Here is a 21,598-nt window from a genome sequence, read left to right as displayed (position 1 = left end):
GTTTTTTAACATGTGGGAAAGCTATATTTCTACACTTGGCTTACGTAGCACGTTTTGTTATTTATTGCGAATAATCGACAATGATCCGCTCATTGATTTCTATTCAAACTCTGTTTAAAGACGGAGGGTGTGGGGTTCTTCCCGGGTAGGGGGGGCGGGTGGTTGGGGGGGACGAGAGACTTCGTTTTCTTGTTTATTTTTATTTATTTCATTGTTTTGATGTGTATATCTTTTATTTAAGTTACAAACCTATATGGCATCACCCCTTCCTGTTTAATATCATAGAAAAGGATATTTATTAAATTATATCATGTATTCTAGAGCAGCACTAAGCACCATGGGCTCCATTTAGGGGGTCGAGCAAATCCTCGTGATCATTGATTTATTGGGGGTGGAGGTATGGGGTCTTCTGCCATTCCCAGAAACAGGCTGTGTCCGCCCCGTTTTCCGGGAGTGGCCAGCCCGGGAACTGCATGGACGTACGCAGTCTTCGGGGCTCGCATGCTGACCAGGCAGAGTAAGCTGAGGCTTACAGAATATGAACGAACAGGTACATTTGCACACAATGAGAAACTATGCATTGACAAATGTTTTGCACTTTCATTAATGACCTTTATTGATTACAAAATATCTCTTTGGTATAAAGTAGAAGATTGATCCAGTATGAAATCTGAGTTGCTACAATGTACTCCAGAACTCTTGTTTTTCTAATTTGATGCAAATTTAGACCTCCATATTACCAGACTGTGCTGCATCTTTTCTCACTACTACCATATTGATATTTCTGTACCCTGACAGCTACTGTATCTGGCACAGAACCTGACCTGGCTTACTGCCTCGCTCACAGCTAACCAAGTACACAACTTTAATGAAATGCTTTATCATGACTTCCCCACCAGACAACAATCTTTACAGGTGCTACATTCACTTACATGTGCCCACAATTCATAACATGCCTTGTTCCTTTTCAGTGGTTACCGTATTATTGTAAGTTGTAACTACAGTGTAGTATTTGCAGTCCCATAAAACCTGTCAGAAATGTGTGTTTGTGGATTGGCTAATCCCATTTCAGGCTTTGCAGCATTTTCAGGGCATATTCCAGTCGCTGAATTATGAGTGGAGAACAACTGGTTTGCAGTGCTGACAGGGGCACTGTACAGCTCTGTCTGTCTTGGACAATGAAACTCAGTAGATAACACTGCTGTCCTCTGCTTAAGATGATCTTTGTGCGGTCATGGTAAAAATTCACCTACCAATGAAGATAAATTATATAGCACATAATATTAGGGGTCATATGCAAATAATAACTGAATGCCCTGTGTACTACCGCTACATCCCAGTGATGCTATTACTTGTGAATCTGATGTTGTTCCCAGAAAGCCACATGCAATATGTTTTTTAAAAAATGGCATAAAATCAATGTATGTAGACTACTTTGTAAAACTAGCTTGATTTTCCCATATCTATATATTCTATCAAAATCATCAGAGATTATGTGTATAGTGGGCAGACTAGATGGGCCAAGTGGTTCTTATCTGCCGTCAAACTCTGTTTCTATAGTATGTGAATTGCATAAAGAACTTGTTTCCGCTAAGGAAAATAATGACCTATATTTCATACCTATACTCTAGTGGCATCCAGGCAACAGTGTAAATATTCATGACCTGCATTGACTAGACCAACTTACCTGTAATGTCCTGTTACTGAACAACATGAGCAGAGCCTGGTATGTCTTCAGGAAGTGCAGGAGGCACAAAGTCCTGACGTTGGGGCTTGGTGCTGCACGGAGATATCCACCCTGTAAGCAGAGTTTCCAGTTTAATATGTATTATGGAAGGGACTGTAGACATGACATTTAGCCATTCATTTATCGGAATCAGTCTGTGTAGCCGCTGGTTCAAATCTCGACAGAGGAGATCCCGACGCCGGCTGGTGAGTACCCTAACCCTCCCCTCTCCCCCCCTAACCCTCCCTTAGGGGTGCCTAACCCTAAAACTCCTGAGGTGGTGCCTAACCCTAAGTTCACCCCAGGGGTGCCTAAACCTAACCCCCCCTTCCTGCACCCTAAACCTAACTCTCCCGGGGGAATGCCTAACCCTAACCTACCCCCGGGGGTGCCTAACCCTAACCTTCCCTCCCAAAACCTAACCCTACCCCCGCAGCTAACGCTAAAGACGCCCCGGACTCGCCTCGTTTGGGTTGTTGTCTTTCGGCGTACCGCCTTCGGGATTCATATAGGCATCGCTATTTTGACGCCTATCTGAAGTTTCCCGTCGGGCTTGTCGTGTCGGGATATAGACCGGCGGCATTTAGTCCGCAGGTCTCTAAACGGCATCCCCATTTATCATGTTATGTAAAGGGTGACAGCATTGATATAGTGAATAGCTTAATATTTACTCTTATTAAGTATCTAGCCTCTGCTGGTTCCAAATGGACATGCAGAATAGAATTATACTTCAGAGTAGAAAATAGAGGTAAGTTGTTTAGGTGTGTCGTGCCATCAGTTTAACAAACCTATTGTATTGGATCTTTTCACATAATCACTGACATATACTTGTTAAGGTGCATACACACGGGACGATTTGCTCCATGAACAATATCATCCCGTGTGTCCCCGCAGGGGTGTGCTCAGTGTCGTTAGTGACACTGAGCAGAAACACTGAATGAAATGAAGAACGATTTTCGTTCAGTCCTGGGCTACCTTTCTCATCCCCGAACATGTTCAACCGGACATTTTCGTCAGGTTGGACGGGAGGTTCGGGCGATGAACAATAACTACCAACTACAAATGGGAGCGCACATTGGTAGTTATCGTTCATTGTTTTGGGGCAGAAACTGAACGTTTTTTTTGACGACTGAACGATAAAGACATCGTTATCATTCAATCGTCCAAAAAAATTGCTGCGTGTGTACGCACCTTTACTCATACTTCTCATACAATGTGGAATAAAATAAAAATGTTACACAAACAACATGCTTCTCCTATGGCTGCTAAGTCCTCACCTCCAAGATATTTTCCTGCATGTACTCAGAGAAGAACCTCAATATCTTCATCTTTACATCCAACTTGCAGGACGGACTCCATTGAGGGAATGTAATGTGCTCGTATAAGCTAGTAGAATAACAAACTTTTCTGAAAGAAAGAAGAGAGTGAAAGCTGAAACCAAGTCAGAAAAAATGGCAGTATATTGTTATTAGGGATGTGTAGGCTCGAATAGGTTCGAGTTTGCACGCCGAGTTCGGATTTTTCCCTCCAAAAAAACGGAACTCAGAAAGAGGCAAAACGTCATCTTTGATGACAAATGATGATGTTTGTCCATGCAAGATGACGTTTTGCCTCTTTTGAGTTCTGTTTTTTTGGAGGGAAAAATCCGAACTCGGCGTGAAAACTCGAACCTATCCGAGCCTGCACATCCCTAATTGTTATACTTACTGCAAATGGGGGGAGAGAATAGTGTGTGTTCCGTCACTCAGAAGCACTCCGGTACAGTTGTCTGACAGCTGGTAACCAAAGCCATATTTATTACAGTAATCCACCCACTTGGTCACCCACAGGATGGGGCAAGTTACCTGGTCTCTGGGATCCAATTCACCTGCTTGATGGAAAATGAAAAATCAAAACTAGCAGAAGATAAATATATTGATTATTTAATATTATGTTACAGGTCAGAGGATGAGACCACCACCTCAGCTCAAGCAGCAAATCTTTGTTGGAATATGTCCTATTATAGCCCTTTACAAAATCCCATTTGCATAGTGCAAGGGATGAATTTCTTTTCTATGAAATCTCATTGCCTGGTGCCCAAAGATGTGTTGGCGTTTGATCTTATGAGCAGGCATTGTGACAGAAAAAGCCACACATGGCTCCATTGCGCATATATTGGCCACTGAAAATGTTCAAAAGACTTTTCGCTAATGTGATAAAACAGCGCCCTGGTCCAAAGTGATAGTGTTACATTACAATACACACAAGCAAATGGCCTAATAGGCCTTCCAACCAGATGGGTGTTGTAAGTTCAGCATTGTTTTGCACTAGAAGTGATGCCGGACTTCACTTACTATGTGTAAATGGCAAAGGCCCATCAGGAGAGAAGTAGTCTGTAGCTGGCATCAGCACTGGTGCATTGTGAGCGATATCTCTTCCTCAAGGCTGTGACACAACGCTGAACTTATATCATCTATCTGGTACAAAGGCCTATTTGGCCATTTAGAACTTTATTTGTACTACTACTGCTCTATGTTTGAGCTTTTATCACATGTTTTTAGTATTGAATATGCAGAATATGTCTGTAAAATGTTTTATTAGTAATTGATCAGTTTTTATGATATTCTCTTTTGAGCAAATTATTCTGGGATAAAACTTACTCAGATTTATCTCTGAAAATATTTGCTTTATTTGTTAGATTTTAGAATTAGCTATTTATTACGTACAGTATCACACTATATTATTATTGTCTTCTCTTTTATGTTTGGAAACGCCTCTTTATTATTGAGAGAAATTATGCCACAAGAGAAGTATATGTACTCTTTCCTCACTCCCCTGTTTTAGCGCTAAGGGCTTTCATACTATTTCTATTGCTTTCACCTGGTATGATGTTGCAGAGACAGTTCTCTAATATAAGTGTGACATCTTCCACCACTCTCTCCGTGACGGTCTCTGTCTGCACTACAAGAAAAGAATAGCACATAGAGCAAAGCCTGAGCTTCTGACAGAGCATGCCAGAGCAAAGTGTTAAAACGTAGCATGCTACAAAGTTATCAAAATGGGAACTGTAACTGAATGTGGACATGGTGGAAGTAATCATTTTTCCAATTGATCTTTAATAAAAAATCTTAATTGTTCATGATCAATTCTTATTCCTAGTGTTGATTGCGCCAATGGCCTCCAGCACTTGCCACAGAGCTTCTCTCTGGACATTAGCATAGCACTATGAAGGAGTTGCCCAGAGGATGGTCATAATAAGAATGGGGACTGTCCAAGGTGGATGCCCTGCAACCTCTGTGGATTGGCCAGACGCATCTACAGAGATGGTACCTAATGGATTAAGAAGGGTACTGCTGAGAGGATGACTTATTCATACACTGATAACATAGGAGACTATAGCAAAGGACAAGCCAAGGAAGGTAAGAAAACTGATATTCCCCTTAGCTTTCGCCTGCGGAACCTACATCTGTCATACGCCGCTCTGGAGACCCCAGAATCAGACCCCACCGCTTACCTTTGCAGGCGCTGACCTGCGCTGTCTTCCGGCTCCCGCGCCGTACTCCTCTCTCAGGGCGGTCTCCTCTGTTGTCCTCTGGAGGGTCCCGCTGCTGTGCTGCTTCCACGCCGGCTCCTGCTGATCGCTGGTCCCCGCTGGGTACTTCCAAGAAGCGCTGTCCTCCGGTCCATGGACGCGGCCATCTTGGATTGCCCATGTGACTCCACTACCACCAATGAGGAATCTTCTCCTTCTCTCTCAGCCTGTCAGCTCTCAGCGTCCACTATAAAAGGATCCCCAATGCTGACACAAGTTGCCAGTGCAACTAGTTTCTTAGTTTTACTAAGTGAGCCTTCCCACTGTGCTCCAAAGGTGTTTCCTGCTATCCAGATTAGTATTCACCTTCCGGCTTCCCAGCCGCTCCACGTAGCGTCCCAACTACCAACGTCTCCACACGGCTACCCAGCTGCTCCACGTAGCGTCCCAGCTACCAACGTCTCAACACGGCTATCCAGCCGCTCTATGTAGCATCCCAGCTACCAACATCTCCACACGGCTATCCAGCCGCTCCACGTAGCCACCCAGCTACCAACGTCTACCCACGGCTATCCAGCCGCTCCACGTAGCCACCCAGCTACCAACGTCCACCCACGGCTATCCCGCTCCACGTAGCCACTCAGCTACCAACATCCACCCACGGCTATCCAGCCGCTCCATGTAGCTACCCAGCTACCAACGTCTACCCACGGCTATCCAGCCGCTCCACGTAGCCACCCAGCTACCAACGTCTACCCACGGCTATCCAGCCGCTCCAAGTAGCCACCCAGCTACCAGCGTCTACCCACGGCTATCCAGCCGCTCCACGTAGCTTCCCAGCTCCTAACGTCCACTCAAGGCTATCCAGTCTTTCCAATTGGCTTCCAAGCTACCACGCTACCTCTACATTACTCAAACTCCCTATCAGTTCACTGCTCCCTCTCATGCGGAGGAACTTTATTAAGCCAAGTCTTCTCCAGCGAGCGTCTGCGCCAAGTAGTACAGGTCCAAGGCCCAGTCCGGGAACACAGCCTTTAAATCCCACGATTGTGACAACATCATTATATCTTTTTCACTTCTCACCAAAACAACCCCTATGCACACTATGAGCTGTGAGGTAGCATTATCAAGAACGTTCTATAAAATGATAGGTAGTAGCAAGGTGGCGAAAGCAATGCAGTGACAAACAGCTGTAATCTAAGATTATCAAAAATATAGTAGGGAAAGGTTTAAAACATGACACTTAGAAATACATGAGGAGAATAATTGATGGTATCCAGGATTGGATATCTAGGTACTTGATACATACCATTTCAGCTTTACAATCAGCTTAGTAGGAAATATTATTGATTTCAGTGTTGTCAGAAAAATGCAATATATGATGTAAATTGTATTTACACCATAAATGGTATGTTGTATATTGTGTTCTAATGTCTGGATGCTTTATATATGTGGGTGCATTACATTTCTGACTGGCTTATTTTTATATCTGTTGTTCATACATTTTATGTAAATAAAGTAATTTTCTATTAAAAATGAACAAAAATATGCACATTTCTCTCTGTAACCAAACCTGATACCTTACACATTGCTCACAGTAACTTGCACAGTAGGAGATGAGATACAACTGTGAGTCTGTATAATGAAGTATATATAGCCAGCATGGTGTCATACAAGGTACTATTAGCATTATCCCACTGGTAAAACTGGCGCTCACTCTGGGAGGCCGACCTGCTCCTGTGGCTCATTCTTCCTTTCATGGGAATGTACAAAGATTCATGACCAGGTCTTGTTGTAACATCTCATCTAACAGACAAGAGGTCTCTCCAAATGTGGAAAACTATGCCTGTAGCACATGCCGTCTCCAGCTACCCTCTTCTTCATACCTCACACATCTTATCTGTACTGAGAGACATCAGACTCTGCGTTGGGACAATCATGGAGCTATTATGTCCCCCTGCTTCTGGGAACTCTGAGAAAGCATACAGATACATAGAGATTAATGAGGGCAAACACAAAGGATGGTTTTATCCAAATGTGATATTATGGCGTTGTATGTTATTATGATATATTTAGCAATGTTGTTAATTAGCAGGGAATGCATTAGTTTTATTATATTTGCTCCATCCTTACTATAATATTTTAATGACCTGCGCATATCACTGTATCAATTGTTATCTATGGAAAGCATTTGATAATGAGACCTGAACTATACAATAAAAGTCTATCTAATACATTTTAATAACTTTTCAGTAGTGCATAAATGTTAAGAGCCGAATAACTATACAATATATGTATTTTTGAAGTCAGCCTTATAACGGATCAGAATCTTTTACTATATAATTGTGCGTAGGAGAGGGGGGGGAGCGGGTACAGATTGCCCGGGCTTCCTGAGGGGCCCGGCGGGGGCCTGGGTCCGACGCCGCAACCCCCTCCCTCACAGCAGCCCAGCACACAGTCTCCTATGCCTGTGCGGGGGAGCGATCACACTGATCGCACCCCCCCTGGCTTTGCGCCAGGGCTGAGGGGACTCAGAGCGCCCCCCTCCCCGGCGCGCGGCGCTGCAAATCTTTATTTATTTTTTGGCAAGGGGCGTGGCCACGCATCCCGATATTAGGCCACGCCCCCTATTACCGGGGCCCGCCATGGCTCTTGGCAGCCCTGCATACAACTTAGTAAATACATCCCATTGCACGGTGCAGCATTTACATGTAGCTGCTTATGACAGCCCTCCAAATATGTACTGTAAGGGGTATATTTACTAAAGTACGGATTTATACAAGAGGAGATGCTGCACATAGCAACCAATGAAATTCTATTTATCATTTAGCACCTTCTAGAAGATAATAGCTAAAATCTGATTGGTTGCTATGGGCAACGCTTAAACTTGTATAAATCCCCACTTTAGTAGTGAATATACCCCTATCTCAGTACACCCGTGAGGCCGTTCTATACCTGGGTGAAGAAATCATGGGCCAGGATTTCCTCTATACATGGCCTATTGGTGGGGCAGCTCACAAGTAAAGAGATGATTAGTCTTCTGCCATTAGATGATATGTAAGACAGTACAGGAAAGAATCCTTCTCGGATGAAGTAATACATCTCTTTCTGTGACTGGGCTCTTAAAGGGGAATATTCACACAGCATTGTGTACCTGAATGTGACAGAGTAGAGCTGTAACTTCCCATAGCTTAGTATTGTGTAAGTACAACAGCACATACCCCCTCGCAGAGTCTGCACTCTATACAGAAACAACATAAGCCACCTGTGTACCAAATCCCATATTGGGTTGGTGTCAGATCTGTGTTTTGTAACCAGCAGTGTCAGTAAAAGCAGCAAATATCTATTGATCATCCCTATCACTACAGTCTATGGCATATGCTATTTGCTGGACCTCTAATGTTTCCAAAGCTTCTATAGCTTACTAAGGCTATATGTTGTGTTTTCCCCTAACAGATAAAACTGCTGAAGGTCCAGGACCACTGAAATGAATTATAAATGCTGCAGCCTATCAAACACAAGCTGTAAAAGAAAAAGCTGTTAAAAATGACTAAAGTACGGTGTGAAGTAACAATGTGTCCCCTAGCTGATCCAAAACACACAAACACATGACAATGCTGCTAAAGAGGTTTGTAAGCAGCACAAGTACACAACTTCTAACACACAAGTGTGAGGCCACCACGAGAATGAAATATGATGCTACTACTGTATGTCCATAAATATAGCTATAAGTGGGAATGCCGAATGCTTTATTTCATATATCACAAAGGTCCTGATTCAGAGCTACACGCAATGCTGAAGGTCACATACCTGAGCAACTTTTGATGCTGCGCGTGTGCGAATATCCCTGATATCTCCTATGGCACTTGTGTTACACACACTGGGCCTGATTCAGAGATGGACGCTAATGCGATTTTCATGCAGATCGAGTGATTGTTTACCATCGCGCATGCGTATAAGCCGCACTGTGAGTGACAGGCTGTCAGCATTTGGGGTTGGTGACGGGGGGTGGTCTGAGAAACACAGCCATCTGTACGTGTAAACACTATTACATGGGCGTGCATAAATTATCCACTGCGAGTGTATACGCAGCTCTACATGTCTGAAGAGCTCCCAAGGCAGCGGCTGGTCAGACCTGCCGCAAGGCCAAGATGGCTACTCGATGTGCGTTGATGTTACCGATATTTACACAGGTTTGCGTCGTTGCACGCAGGTAAGAAGGCAGCAGTGGGCGTCTATGCTCAGGAGATCTTTGCAGACATTAACATATTTTTGCAGCTGCAATCGTACAAGAACGCTGTTGCAATCACATTAGTGTCCATCTCTGAATCGGGACTAGCGAGGGTGGTTCTGGTGGAGCATGAGCTCCAGGTGCAAAAATGGACAGAGGGTGCCATCCGGGGTTCCGGATGTCATGGGTGCTACTCAGTATGACGGCCGCCTTGTTAGTTTTATCTCGGTTTGTTTGCTCTATATGCTAAATAAGTTACGGATCTGAGATCCGTTTCTACATTTCATGCTCTCTCAAGCTGCCCAGATTGCCTCCCATCCGGCCCTCCCTTCTCTGTGATTATCATCTGTCACCTCCCCTTTCCTGTCAGATTAATTACATTCACTTCTCACCTCTTTAATTCCCTCCCTTCTCTACCCTGTGATTGGCTCTTTGCCCCTGTCCACTCCTTTCTTATTGGCTTCTGTCACCAACCCTGTCCTTTTCTTATTGGCTTCTGTCACCTCCCCTCTCAGATCGGCACTCTCCTCTCTCTTCTTTGATCCCCTCCCTCCTTCTCTCCTCATTCATTCATTGTGCTTGTATTAGATTAAACAAAGGCACTGCTTTGCTATTTAAAGTAATTAGATGCTCCCAGGCATGACCACAAAGTGTTATTTGAAAGGTCTTTTAAAAAATATTAGGAGGGGGGGGTCTGCTACTGGGGGAGGCTATACTACTGGGGGGGCCATACTACAGAGGGGCCTGCTACTGGGGGGGTCTGCACTACTGGGGGGGGTCTGCTACTGGGGGAGGGCTATACTACTGGGGGGGGCATACTACAGAGGGGCCTGCTACTGGGGGGGCTATACTACTGGGGGGGTCTGCTACTGGGGGGGCCATACTACCGAGGGGCCTGCTACTGGGGGGGGCCATACTACCGGGGGGGCTTACTACTACTGGGGGGGGGCTGCTACTGGGGCAGCCTACTACAGGGAGTGCCCATACTACAGGGGGGGCTACTACTGGGGCAGCCTACTACTGGGGGGGCCTGCTACTGGGGCAGCCTACTACTGGGGGGGCCATACTACTGGGTGGCATGCTAATGGGGGGCATACTACTGGGGGGGCCTGCTAATGGGGGGCATACTACTGGGGGGCCTGCTAATGGGGGGCATACTACTGGGGGCATTCTACTGGGGGCACTGCATAGTGGACCCTACTAAGGGGACTGCATAGGGGGCACCACTGCTGGGGGACATTGTGTAAGGGACACCGCTACTGTGGGCATTGTGTAAAAGGGGCACTACTGTGTGTCGTAACATAAATAAGAGACACTACTTTATGGTGTAATGTGAATCAGGCCCTATGTGCGGTGTAATGCTAATAAGATTGTGCACTGTGACTCCTAGGGCCGTAGCCCACTTTGTAAACAAGTACTGTGACTCTGCTGGCCGTACCCCACTGGGTGGGTGCACTACTTTTCATTTCTGCCACTGCTGTGTGGCAATGTGTCATAGATGTGCTTTATACTGTGGTGTCTGTGTCGTTGTGCCGCTGCTTTGTCGCTTAGTAACCAGTCAGCTCACTGCAACCTTTGGCCAATAATGTTGAAAACAATATTAGAAGCTGTGAAATGGTCTAAATTGACTGGAAATTAATGTTATGAAGAAAAAAAAGACCAATTTATGTGATTTTAGCTTTTTTTGTCAATTTTTGTAAAAAAATCCAAATCCAAATCCAAAGCCAGTCACCGCAGTTTGGCAAATCCAAATCCAAAGCCGGACGACGAATTAGAACCAAATCCAAATCCGGAAAAAATGGTCCGGCGCACATCCCTAATTAATATAGGTGCAATGTATATTTGCGAAGTAGGAGCATAGCTGAGAATGGAGCTTCCCATAGGTGTCCCCACTCCAGTGATAGCTGCTTGGGGCAGTAATTGCAGTAATAAGCTGAGCACCCTGTGGTTAAATGATCAGAATATATAATACAATCTCCTCTATTGACTAATAACAATGATTCAAAGGAGATAAAGGTCAGAGCCTAGGTGCTACACATAAATAAAGCAGTGCCAAAGGAGCTACTCCTTAATGTCTGACAGTGCCTCACCAAAGCATTCCATTCCCCCAATGGTACCTCACTGCCAAGTGTCATACTTCACTTCAGTATTCCCCTACAGGCTGGCCATGCCCAGCTGGCACATTTCAGCACAGGGAAAGGGTGGGCGGTATTACATGCACTTTCTCTGGGCGCCATGGATCCATGCTACTCCTCTGCTCTGAATCAGGCCCAGTGTTCACACAAAGGTGCTGTTGCTAATAGCTATGGAGATGCATGGTATCAGAAATGTTTTGGGGCATTCCTTAGCACACGCTTGGAGATGGTCCATCTTATGAGAGTGTTGTGAAAGTGGTTGCGCACATAGGCTTTCAAATAGACGGCCATACCCAGACGGAGAACCTGCCATACCACATGTGCAAGTTTCCATGGTGAAAGATGCACCATAGTAAGTGCTTAATAATAAGTGCTGGCTACCTGGCGCTACAAGCAGACAAAGGACATTAGCAAACATTATGTTGTTAGTGCAGGAAGAAGAAACGCATTGGTTGACATTTGTGAAGCATAGTGGTTTTATCCAAAGGAGCACAGTAGAATTCATTAATTAAATAATTTACAGACTCTGACAGTAGGTGTCTCAGTCCTTGCACCTTCATACTCATGGATGTACACCAAGAAAGGGCTTTGTGGTGGTATTTGCATAAAGTCGCAGATAGGTGGCCACCAATAGACACAGTTGCGGCTGTGTACACCCCTGTATCGGGATGTAGTCTGGAAGCCGACTGTCTAAATACCGACCGCCGGCTTCCAGACTCTCTAATCCCGGCGTATTACTAATGACAGGCGTCGAAAACTCGACGCCTGTCATTAACCATATGTCGGAAGACTGACGCCCGGCATACTGAATGAAGGTAAGCCGGGCGCGGGGGAGGCGGGGTTAGGTTTAGGGCTCCCGGGGGACTTAGGGTTAGGCACCCCCTGGGAGGGTTAGGTTTAGGCTAGGGGAAGGGGAGGTTAGGGTTAGGCACCCCCCCGGGGGACTTAGGTATAGGCAGCAGGGCAGGGGGGGGTTAGGTTTAGGCACTTTGGGGGGAGGTTAGGGTTAGACACCCCTAAGGCAGGGTTAGGAGGTAGAATTAGATTTGCGATACTTACCTTAGGGACGATTGGGATCTTCACACTTGCCAGGCTGCCGCTGATGGGATTTGAACCGCTGGCCATGTGGCCCACGGTTATACCTACTACACCCCCTGTATCAGCCCCAAAGTGCAGAAGTGGATGTTTGCAACTCATTAAACCATTCTATTTTATTTGTTTAATCTTCATACTTTAAGGAGTGCTGATCCTGTTTCCCATCAAAGGCTAAGGCTACTTTCTGTACAATAAATAGCATTTTGGTACTGCAAAACAAACTTTAGACACAAAGGTGTTATGATTTGATTGTTATGCTTTTAATACATTCTTAGGGGTAAATTTAGAGTGAGAGTTTTTAGAAGTGGAGATGTTGCCCATAGCAACTAATCAGATTCTACATATTATCTTTTAAAAGGTGCTAGCTAGAAACGACATCCTGACTGTCGGAATTATGACTACATCTCACCCTGGGGCATTAAAGCCAGAGGCTACCACCCTTTTTCACACCTGTTAAAATAACAAGTCTAATTGAATTCCCCCTTATATCTGATGTTATGAGATGTATCAAACCTTCTAAGAGAGAAAAGTGGTGAAGTTGCCAATAGCAATTAATCAGATCTATATATCATTTTATCTATTACATTCTATGAAATCTGGTTGGTTGCTATGGGTAACTTCTCACCTGTCCTGATTAGAAAGTTTGATGCATCTCCTTTTATGTCCCAAAAGAGGTCTGGCTTCGTTCTTGCCCTTGGGTGCATATTTACAGCAATTAATCCTCTGAATCTCAGATATGTATATTGGAATTGAAGATTCTTGACCCTGCAAGGTCACATTCATATGACTTAATCAACAAACAGTATTTATTACAAAAACTGAATTGCTCGTCCCTGGATGGCTTATGATGGCACATGATAGACTATATGCTGCCGTTTTTCAGTTCTGTATACATAAATAGGATGGCTCTCTCAAAGTTTGTAGAGCTGCCAGAGAACTATAGAACGATATAAATACTTGGATTGTGGGCCTGGCGTGAGCAGTACAACAAAAGAGGGAATACTAGCGCACTGAAACACTGGGGACTGTCCAAATTAAGCGAGCTGCGGTTTTGGGTAACTGACTAAATCTCTGAACAGATAAGCACAAATGAAGAATAAACTGCGCTCAACTAAAAATGGTTATGAAACATAAATGATGTTTGCACATTAATTATACGGATCAGTATCTACCAAAAGTGACACTACACATATTCTTATTCTCCGTGATAATGGAATACTTCAGCAAACAGAGAATGCAGAAAAATCCTACCACAAAATACTGATATTGACCTGTTTATGCTACTGAAAATAACTGAGTATGCTGGTACATGAATAAATATTTTAATGAAAAAATAAATAAAAAATATAGAACAGAAGTGGACTACTGTATAATTGGAATTATCATCATGTAAATCCAATTAATATGGAATAACAAAGTATAAATAGCACACATAAAATAGAATATGTAAAAGTTCCCAATTCTCAGATTGGCGTAAATAAAGTTCAATATTGCAGGGGAGATCAGTTACAGAATCCGCTAATCATAAATGGAGGAAAATCCTGGTAAGTCAATATTATGTATATGTCAAATCCCAGAATAAATCACAAGGAGGCTGTCCTGGTAGGTGGATGAGTGGGGAAATGCGGGGAAAGAATCTGCTATGTAGATCGGTGATGGTACCAGCGGCGTCCCGCTGATACCTAACAGTAAGTCCAGGTGTTGGTATAGAGATGCCCGGGGTAGACTTCTTTGAGGAGGGAGTACTGACTAGTCGGCAAGTGAGGGGTAAATCTCGAACAGTATGGCACTCCTATGGCAACTGCTGGCAGAACGTCTGGTCCCAGGCGCTCGCCAGCATTGCCCCACGGAGTAGCTGATACGTTGCTGGGGAGGGATGTTATGGCTTGTGCTATGCGAAGTCAGTAACCATATATCCCCTCCGCACTGGAGACTTACCGTGAGCAGAACCTACTATTCTAATGGTATTATCATGCTGACTATGTCATGTATTTTAATGCTATGTTGCTTCCTTGACACTTGTAGTACAGGGAAAGGAAACAGAAATCGCAGTACTTTATCATACATCTCTTACATTATGCATCCAAGAGCCCAGATGTCTGATTTGAAAGAGTGACCATCCTTGGCCAGAACTTCAGGAGATAGGTAGTTTGGGGTGCCACATATGACGCTGGGGTGAAAAACACATCTGTCAGAGGATGCGGAAATCACAAGCATGCTTCAGCAGTTAGATAACATGGACGGTATCCTTACCCTGGGATCTTTTCACACTGCTCCACAGCCAATCCCAGGTCCCCAATTTTACAACCATGTTCTTGGCAATGAAAAAATTACCTACAACGAGATAATGAACTGTAAACCCTGAATACCAGAATTGGGTACCTCAGTTGTGGATAATGCATGCAGTAATATGTCATAATCCCTATACGTGCATGAGATTTATTTATTTTTTAAACAATATATTTTTATTTAAAACATTTTTCAATGCAGCAGCTGAAATCACTGAAACCACGTGCAATACAAGGTAGTTATCATTGACCAGAAAGTACTGAAAGGGGAACAAACAACCAGGGAAAGAAAGGGAGGAGGGAGGGAAGGGAGTACAAGACAACAGTATTAAAGTAGTAAAACAAAAACATGAGAGTAGGCCAATATAGCTTGCAGACATACAACTACGGGCCTGATTCAGATTTGGGAATAGAGTAAAGCCGGGTACACAATATGCAATCTATTGAACTATTGATCTATCTATTATTTTGTCGTGGATCCGAATGATGGATCGTGCGGATCGCAAAGTGTGTACGGACTATCTGCGCACACCCGCGATCACATGCCATGTTGTCCGGTCGGCTGTGCTTCACGGGTAACCAGACAATATCGCCTGCGACGTCATTGCAGGTAATGAAGGAAGGAACGAGGGATCGTTCAGTCGGTCATTACATCGCTCAATGTGTACACGCGGCCCGTCGGCCCAACATATCGTAAGGGCACACATCGCATAGTGTATACCCAGCTTAAGATAAGCAAGTAACTGTGCACCTGATCAAACCATGTTACAATGCAAGTGGTGCAAATACATACATATTTTTTTGCATGTGAGGTAAATACTGGCTGCTTTTGCATGTAGCCCACACATGCTGGAAAGATTTATTTTTACACTGCAATTTAAATGTCAGTTTGGACACAGCACTCCCAAATCTAAATTTATCTACACATTTTACATCTTCTCCACCTGCAGTGGTTTTACTAAGATACACAGGGCCTGATTCAGACTTGAGAATAGAGAGAGATATCTCTCTTAACTGATCAACTTGGTGAAACCATGCTGCACTGCAGGTGGGGCAGATTTAAAATGTGCAGAGAGATTTAGATTTGGGAGGAGTGTGTCCAAACTGACATCTAAATTGTAGAGTAATAATAAAGCTGTGCAGTATTTGTGGGCTACATGCAAAAGCAGCCAGTATTTACCCCACATGCAAAAATTTTTATGTATTTACACCCCTTTCATTGCAATATGGTTTGTTTAGGTTCACAGTTAAGTGCTATGTCTCTCTCTATTCCCAACTCTGAATCAGGCCCACAGTTACTTGTTCTTTCTCTAATCAGGCCTATAAAGGTAATCTGCATACAACAAGAGAGACAGAACCTAATTATGGATTGGAGGAGGAATGGGATGGGTTAAGATGTTCGGTATAATATTCAAACAATGGGCTCCATTTAACTAAAGGTGAGACGGTAGATGTTGAATATTTCAAGCCTAAAGATTCCTTTTCATCATTTCTATGAGTATTGTCAATAATCTTAGAAAAGGGAGGGAGTTTCCAGTATTGTGTCTACGCCACCCTAGTAGCAATAAGGATATGGCCCATGACATAATATGATATGAGTTGAGGGGGATAATGGTGAAGAAGTGCAATAGTAGTGCCCCTATAGTAATGCTCCTGTAGTAGTGCCCATATAGTAATGCCCCTGTAGTAGTGCCCATATGGTAATGTACCCATAGTAATGCCCCTGTAGTATTGCCCATATGGTAATGACCCCATAATAATGTCCCTGTAGTAGTGCCCATATAGTAATACCCCTGTAGTAGTGCCCAAATGGTAATGCCCCTGTAGTAGTGCCACCATAGTAATGCCCCTGTAGTGCTGCTTACACAAAACAAAAAAAAATACTTACCTTAAACCCCGCTCCTGTGTCCGCCGCCGCCCGGTTGCTCCTTGGAACTATGGGAGAGACGTCATGACGTCATGGTGCTGCAGGGAAGGATCCGGGTGCCTGCTGGTGATAAAATATCAGTGGGCATCTGGCTTGGAGCCTACCTGCGGCGCCAGGCTGGAGGACACTGGCTCCGGGTGCAGCGTGCACCTCCAGCCCCCCCCCCCTAGTTGAGGCCCTGCCTTAGTTACCTCACTCGCTCCTTCTTCTTTCTGTCTGCTCCAGCACCTGCTCAGACCTCTTACACCACCCGCAGTGGCTCATCAGTGTGCGTACCCGCATAAAGTTTTTTTTAAGAGCACTGATGTTATGACGTGATGCCGCGCCGGTTTCAGTGCTGTCATGAAAAACTTTATTGTGGGCACGCCAGACAATGCGGCATAGGTAAGGTGGGATGTGGAGCAAGTCACTTGACTCACTATTGTGCGGTGGAGGCGATGGCGCCGGGTGGGGTAAAAGTAGTGGGCGCTGGCAGCCGCAGCACACTGGTAGGAGCAAGCACTAGCATGTCACAGTCTGCCACCATGGGCCAGGGAGCGTAATAGTGGGTGGGTGGTAGGAGCAGGCTGGGCAGCAAAATATGTGTATTTGAGCCCTCGATGTCGGGGCAGCTTAAAATGTACATTTGGGCAGCGAGTTTCACATGGCTGTTCTAGAAGATATTAGCTAGAATGTGATTGGTTGGTATGGGCAACAGCTCCACTTCTAAAAACTGCATAAATATACCCCTATGTTTTGTATCCTCTCTGAGACAACCATTACTCTCACCTCCAAAACTTCTCCCATGCCGCTCCCTACTTATGGAACTTCCTACCCCGCCTGACCAGACTCACATGCAGCCTTAATCTTTCAAGAGCTCTCCTAAAACCCTCTAGTGCGTTTTATACATGAGACCCCCTGTGTGTGCTGGCAACAGGTGCCCCTTAATATGCCCAGCAGAGATGTAATACTGTTTGTTCTGTAAAAGTAAAATGTCAATTAAATTGTGCAGCCAAGAGCCCGAATGTTAATGGGGAATGGAAGAATGCGTACTTGTGTCACTTTTCATCATTCCATCATGTAACAAAATGGGGAAAATTCCAAATGAGTGTGAATATATTTCATAGTCACTGTTTGTGTTAATCTTGTGTATGTGTCCAATATCTGTGTTTAATATGTCACTAAAGCATGGTATTGGTGCTAGCATGTCTGTACATTATGTGGTTGCAAACAGATTGCAGAACAGAAGCTGCTCCTTGAACTTGGTCTGCAGACAGAGGAATTGGACATCACTAGAATAGATGCCATGTGTTCCTCTGAGGCTCCTGCCAGGAACGGCCATGCTAAGTAATTGTCTGAGTGTTACATTTGTAACTAGTATAATCTGTGACCTGTCTGGTGTGAGCACAAAGGGGTGGAGGGTCACTGGCAGGGTGACAGGACTGCAGAAAAGGGGTTTATTTCTAGCACATCCCATCTCTTTTTGTTATTTAGAGCAACATCATCATCAACATTGTGTATCATTTATAATGTTTAACACAGCAGTAACAGACATGCCAACATGGCCGTACATGAGGAAGATACAGTATGTGTCTAGTCTGGTCATTTCCAAATACATTCTGACTAAATGAATCTGAACTCTATAAAACAATAGAATGCAAGGGGCTAATTTATTCAAAACATAAATATGTATCCATAAAGGCATGTCTCCATTAACAGATCTTAAGCTCAGATGAGTAACATAAAATAACCAAAAATAGAATGAAGGCTCTAGATGCTAAGAAAAAAAGCTATATATGGTCGTGCGCTGCGGTCCGGAGCCTCTCCTCTGGTCATTGGCAGCGGTGATCATCGATCCCCTCAGGTACTGCAACATAGCCTCAGGATACGCTAGTGGTCGCGCGCTTGTTCTAATTAGAGGAGCTTACCTGACGGACGCTGGCTGAGGTTCCAGGGGACGCTGTCCGGGTGATAGGGGTATGCCTGCTCGGTATATCTCCTGGACCCCACTGCATACTCAGCCGCTGACGGGACCGTCCTTCCGGGCACCTCTGCTGCAAGCTACGCGGCCTGATACCCCCTCCACTACTGTTCCTGACACGGTGTCTCCCCGAGTGTGACTGTCAATATAGCTGGGGATCTATCTGGCTCCGGTCCTTTGCTGGATGTTGGCAGCTATTTGCTGAAGACCGCTGCACGCCTGGGGACTTGTTTGATGCCCTTGAGATTGCGCGGGCATTGACGGACCTGTCATAGATCCTGGGTCCCCTTTTGCTGCATTCGAAGGAGACGATCTGATCTTAAGTGCCTTGTACCCTGATGTGATAATCGGAGAATACTTACTTGGAAACTGTTGCTTATCTCTCCCTCCCCCCAGGGTCCCTAACCTCTACACAGAAGTCTGATTTCCGGTGTATGCCAGCAATCCATTGTCTTTCTGGCTGAAGACTACTTGTAATAATTATCCGACCCCCTCTGCTTCTTCCCTGACCCCGATTACCTGCTTGGTTGTTAATCCTATCCCTATACCGCGGTCTCTGAGTGCTGGGGAGGCATCGCTGATTCGGACACTGGGCTGCTGATGTCCGGACTTTCTATCTTTGCTGTTCTGGGAGGGTGCGGAGGCCGAGGTGCTCATTTTGCTGCACTTGGCTAATACTCCGGTTGATCCTGGACTTTGTTGTGCCATGCTGAAAGTCTGATAAGTAACACAGCTAAATATTTATACTTGTTGTTTTTCTTTTTGTGAGCTTTTAGTATATTGTACTTTGAACAGTGAAGATATACCTTTGTCTATCATATGTATTATATCTGACCTAACACTAGTACATCGCTGCCATCTGCTGGTCAAAGTGACAAACAACAGTATCTAATTCTAGCCTCTATGCTGATAGGCATTTCACAAATTATCTGTATATCATTGTTGCCACATACTGGCAGCAACAGAAGCAAATTTTGTTAGTTTCATGTTATAGGTACACGGTGTATCATGGAACCTTGGTAGGGCTTCATCATATAGAGGAATGTAGCTCAATTATTTTTGCTCAGATTATAAGACATGGGTATCAGACAGAATGATGTATATTTTTGAATCTTCATAACATGTCTGCAATTTAGGGGTGGTTCGTGCGCATATATGCCTGTACCTTGCTATATCTCTTGCTAATCTAGTGTTCTGCTGAGGAATTTAGATTTCCTCTGACCTTACTAACTGCTAAAGATCTACCTTGAGTAGAATTTACAAGGGTTCTCTCACTAGGTTATGGACAGATACGTCCGTAAATCTACTCCCGCTTCACAAGGGTCGACAGGTAAAATGGGCAAAGTGTCTAAGACTCCAGCTAAAGTTATTCCCCCTTCTCCATCACGTAGTGACACTGCTGATATGGAACCTGAGGAAGCTACAAATTTCAGTCATCACTCTCAGGGTCCCTCGTCAGTTGCTGAAATGGCTCAGGAAATTTCTAAAATACTAATGCCTCTAATAGATAAAAAACTGGATTCCCTCCAGTCATCTTTTGACGCTGCACTTGCTAAAATAGATTCCAATACCTCCAGACTCGCTGCCCTAGAGCAGCGAGTTAGTGATGTGGAGGATCGCTCCCATGATATGCAACACACGGTAGATACGCAATTAAACAGCGTTCAATCGCTATTAGTCAAAATTGATGATATGGAAAATAGACTTCGAAGAAGTAATTTGAGGTTTATTGGGGTACCTGAGCAAATAACTGGCCAGGCTCTGGTTCAACTGGTAGCCCACAAAATCCCTGCAGCCCTAAATTTGTTGGAAAATTCCATCTTGCCCCACGTAGAGAGGGTCCATAGAATAGGTCTGGAAAGACCAGCGCCTAATTCACGATCTAGACCGGTGATTGCAAAGTATCTAGATTATCGAATGAAGGAAAGGATACTTGCTGAATATAGGAAGATACCCACACTAATGATAGATGGTTATAAGGTGCTCATATTCCAGGATTTTTCAGCAACGGTAACACAGAAAAGACGGGAGTTTTCAGATGTGTGCAAATTATTGTATGAGCGCAACACTAGATTTGCTCTGCTATATCCTGCCAAGCTGAGGGTGGAGGATGGGGGTCAAACATTGTATTTTTCAGACCCTAAGATTGCTAAACATCATTTTGGTGTGGGTATTGACAGGGAGCGCCCGCCGCAACGGTCACCAAATAGATGATTGGATTACTGTTATAACACCTATTTAAGGTACGATTCTAATTTCTAAGTATCCACGATCATCCCTGAGAGTAGATTGTTCATTTACATTTGATGCTAATCTGTTAAACGAGAAACTAATATTGAATGCCATCACGTCTGATTGACATAAAGGAGCATTCCTCGTTCCAGTGAAGTTTTTCTAGTGTACTGATACACGTTTTGTTTGCTACTTTATAAATGATATTTAGTAGTTCAGGTGTGAATCACAGATTGCGAGTGATGAACACCACATTGAAATGTTGGAGAGAAAATAAAAGAAAAGGGTGTAAGAGACATTGCGCAGAATTGTATAATGCATTTATTTTTCTATGGTTTGTTTTTCATTTTTATTATTTTTATTTACATTTTTTATTTTGTTGGCTCTCTCTCATTTTCTCTCTCCCCCCCTGGAGGAATTCGGTGCCGGGGGTTTCGCATTCTTTAAATAAGGTGGTCTCCGCTTGCTGGGACGGAGTGCCACGTTTTGACTT

The 21,598-nt window shown here is 44.3% G+C and overlaps 1 protein-coding gene and 1 long non-coding RNA gene across 3 annotated transcripts; both read right to left on the bottom strand.

Annotated features, from left to right (window-relative positions):
- Positions 1-599: 599 nt before the first annotated feature.
- LOC148479052 (serine/threonine-protein kinase PLK2-like) lies at positions 600-5,755 on the bottom strand. 2 transcript variants are annotated; one of them, XM_088455004.1, is made up of 5 exons: positions 4,586-5,755; positions 3,434-3,596; positions 3,004-3,133; positions 1,688-1,798; positions 600-1,249 (listed from the first exon to the last, which is right to left on the bottom strand). In XM_088455004.1, the coding sequence occupies exons 1-5, from the start codon at positions 4,803-4,805 to the stop codon at positions 1,058-1,060; spliced, it is 816 nt and encodes a 271-aa protein (XP_088311130.1). In that variant the 5' UTR covers positions 4,806-5,755; the 3' UTR covers positions 600-1,057. The 2 variants fall into 2 exon arrangements, with proteins under 2 accessions (XP_088311130.1, XP_088311131.1); XM_088455005.1 differs by having other exon boundaries at positions 3,434-3,593.
- A 2,385-nt stretch (positions 5,756-8,140) lies between these two features.
- On the bottom strand, positions 8,141-15,034 carry LOC148479051 (uncharacterized). The gene is made up of 3 exons (XR_015872003.1): positions 14,952-15,034; positions 14,773-14,868; positions 8,141-8,358 (listed from the first exon to the last, which is right to left on the bottom strand). It is a non-coding gene; the product is annotated as an uncharacterized LOC148479051 (long non-coding RNA).
- Positions 15,035-21,598: the final 6,564 nt, after the last annotated feature.

Source organism: Taudactylus pleione, unplaced genomic scaffold (genome assembly GCF_031769625.1).
Source record: "Taudactylus pleione unplaced genomic scaffold, aTauple2 ptg000641l, whole genome shotgun sequence".
NCBI lineage: Eukaryota > Metazoa > Chordata > Amphibia > Anura > Myobatrachidae > Taudactylus > Taudactylus pleione.
This window is presented reverse-complemented; position numbering and strand designations above follow the sequence as displayed.

Bases quoted from the DNA above. Each gene is read 5' to 3' on its own strand.
- LOC148479052 (XM_088455004.1), bottom strand. From the start codon at position 4,805: ATGATTACTTCCACCATGTCCACATTCAGTTACAGTTCCCATTTTGAT. The intron at 3,134-3,433 runs GTAAGTATAACA...TCTTTCTTTCAG, and splicing joins ATTCTCTCCCCCCATTTGCA to AAAAGTTTGTTATTCTACTA. The intron at 1,250-1,687 runs GTAAGTTGGTCT...CTTCATTGGTAG, and splicing joins TCAGTAACAGGACATTACAG to GTGAATTTTTACCATGACCG.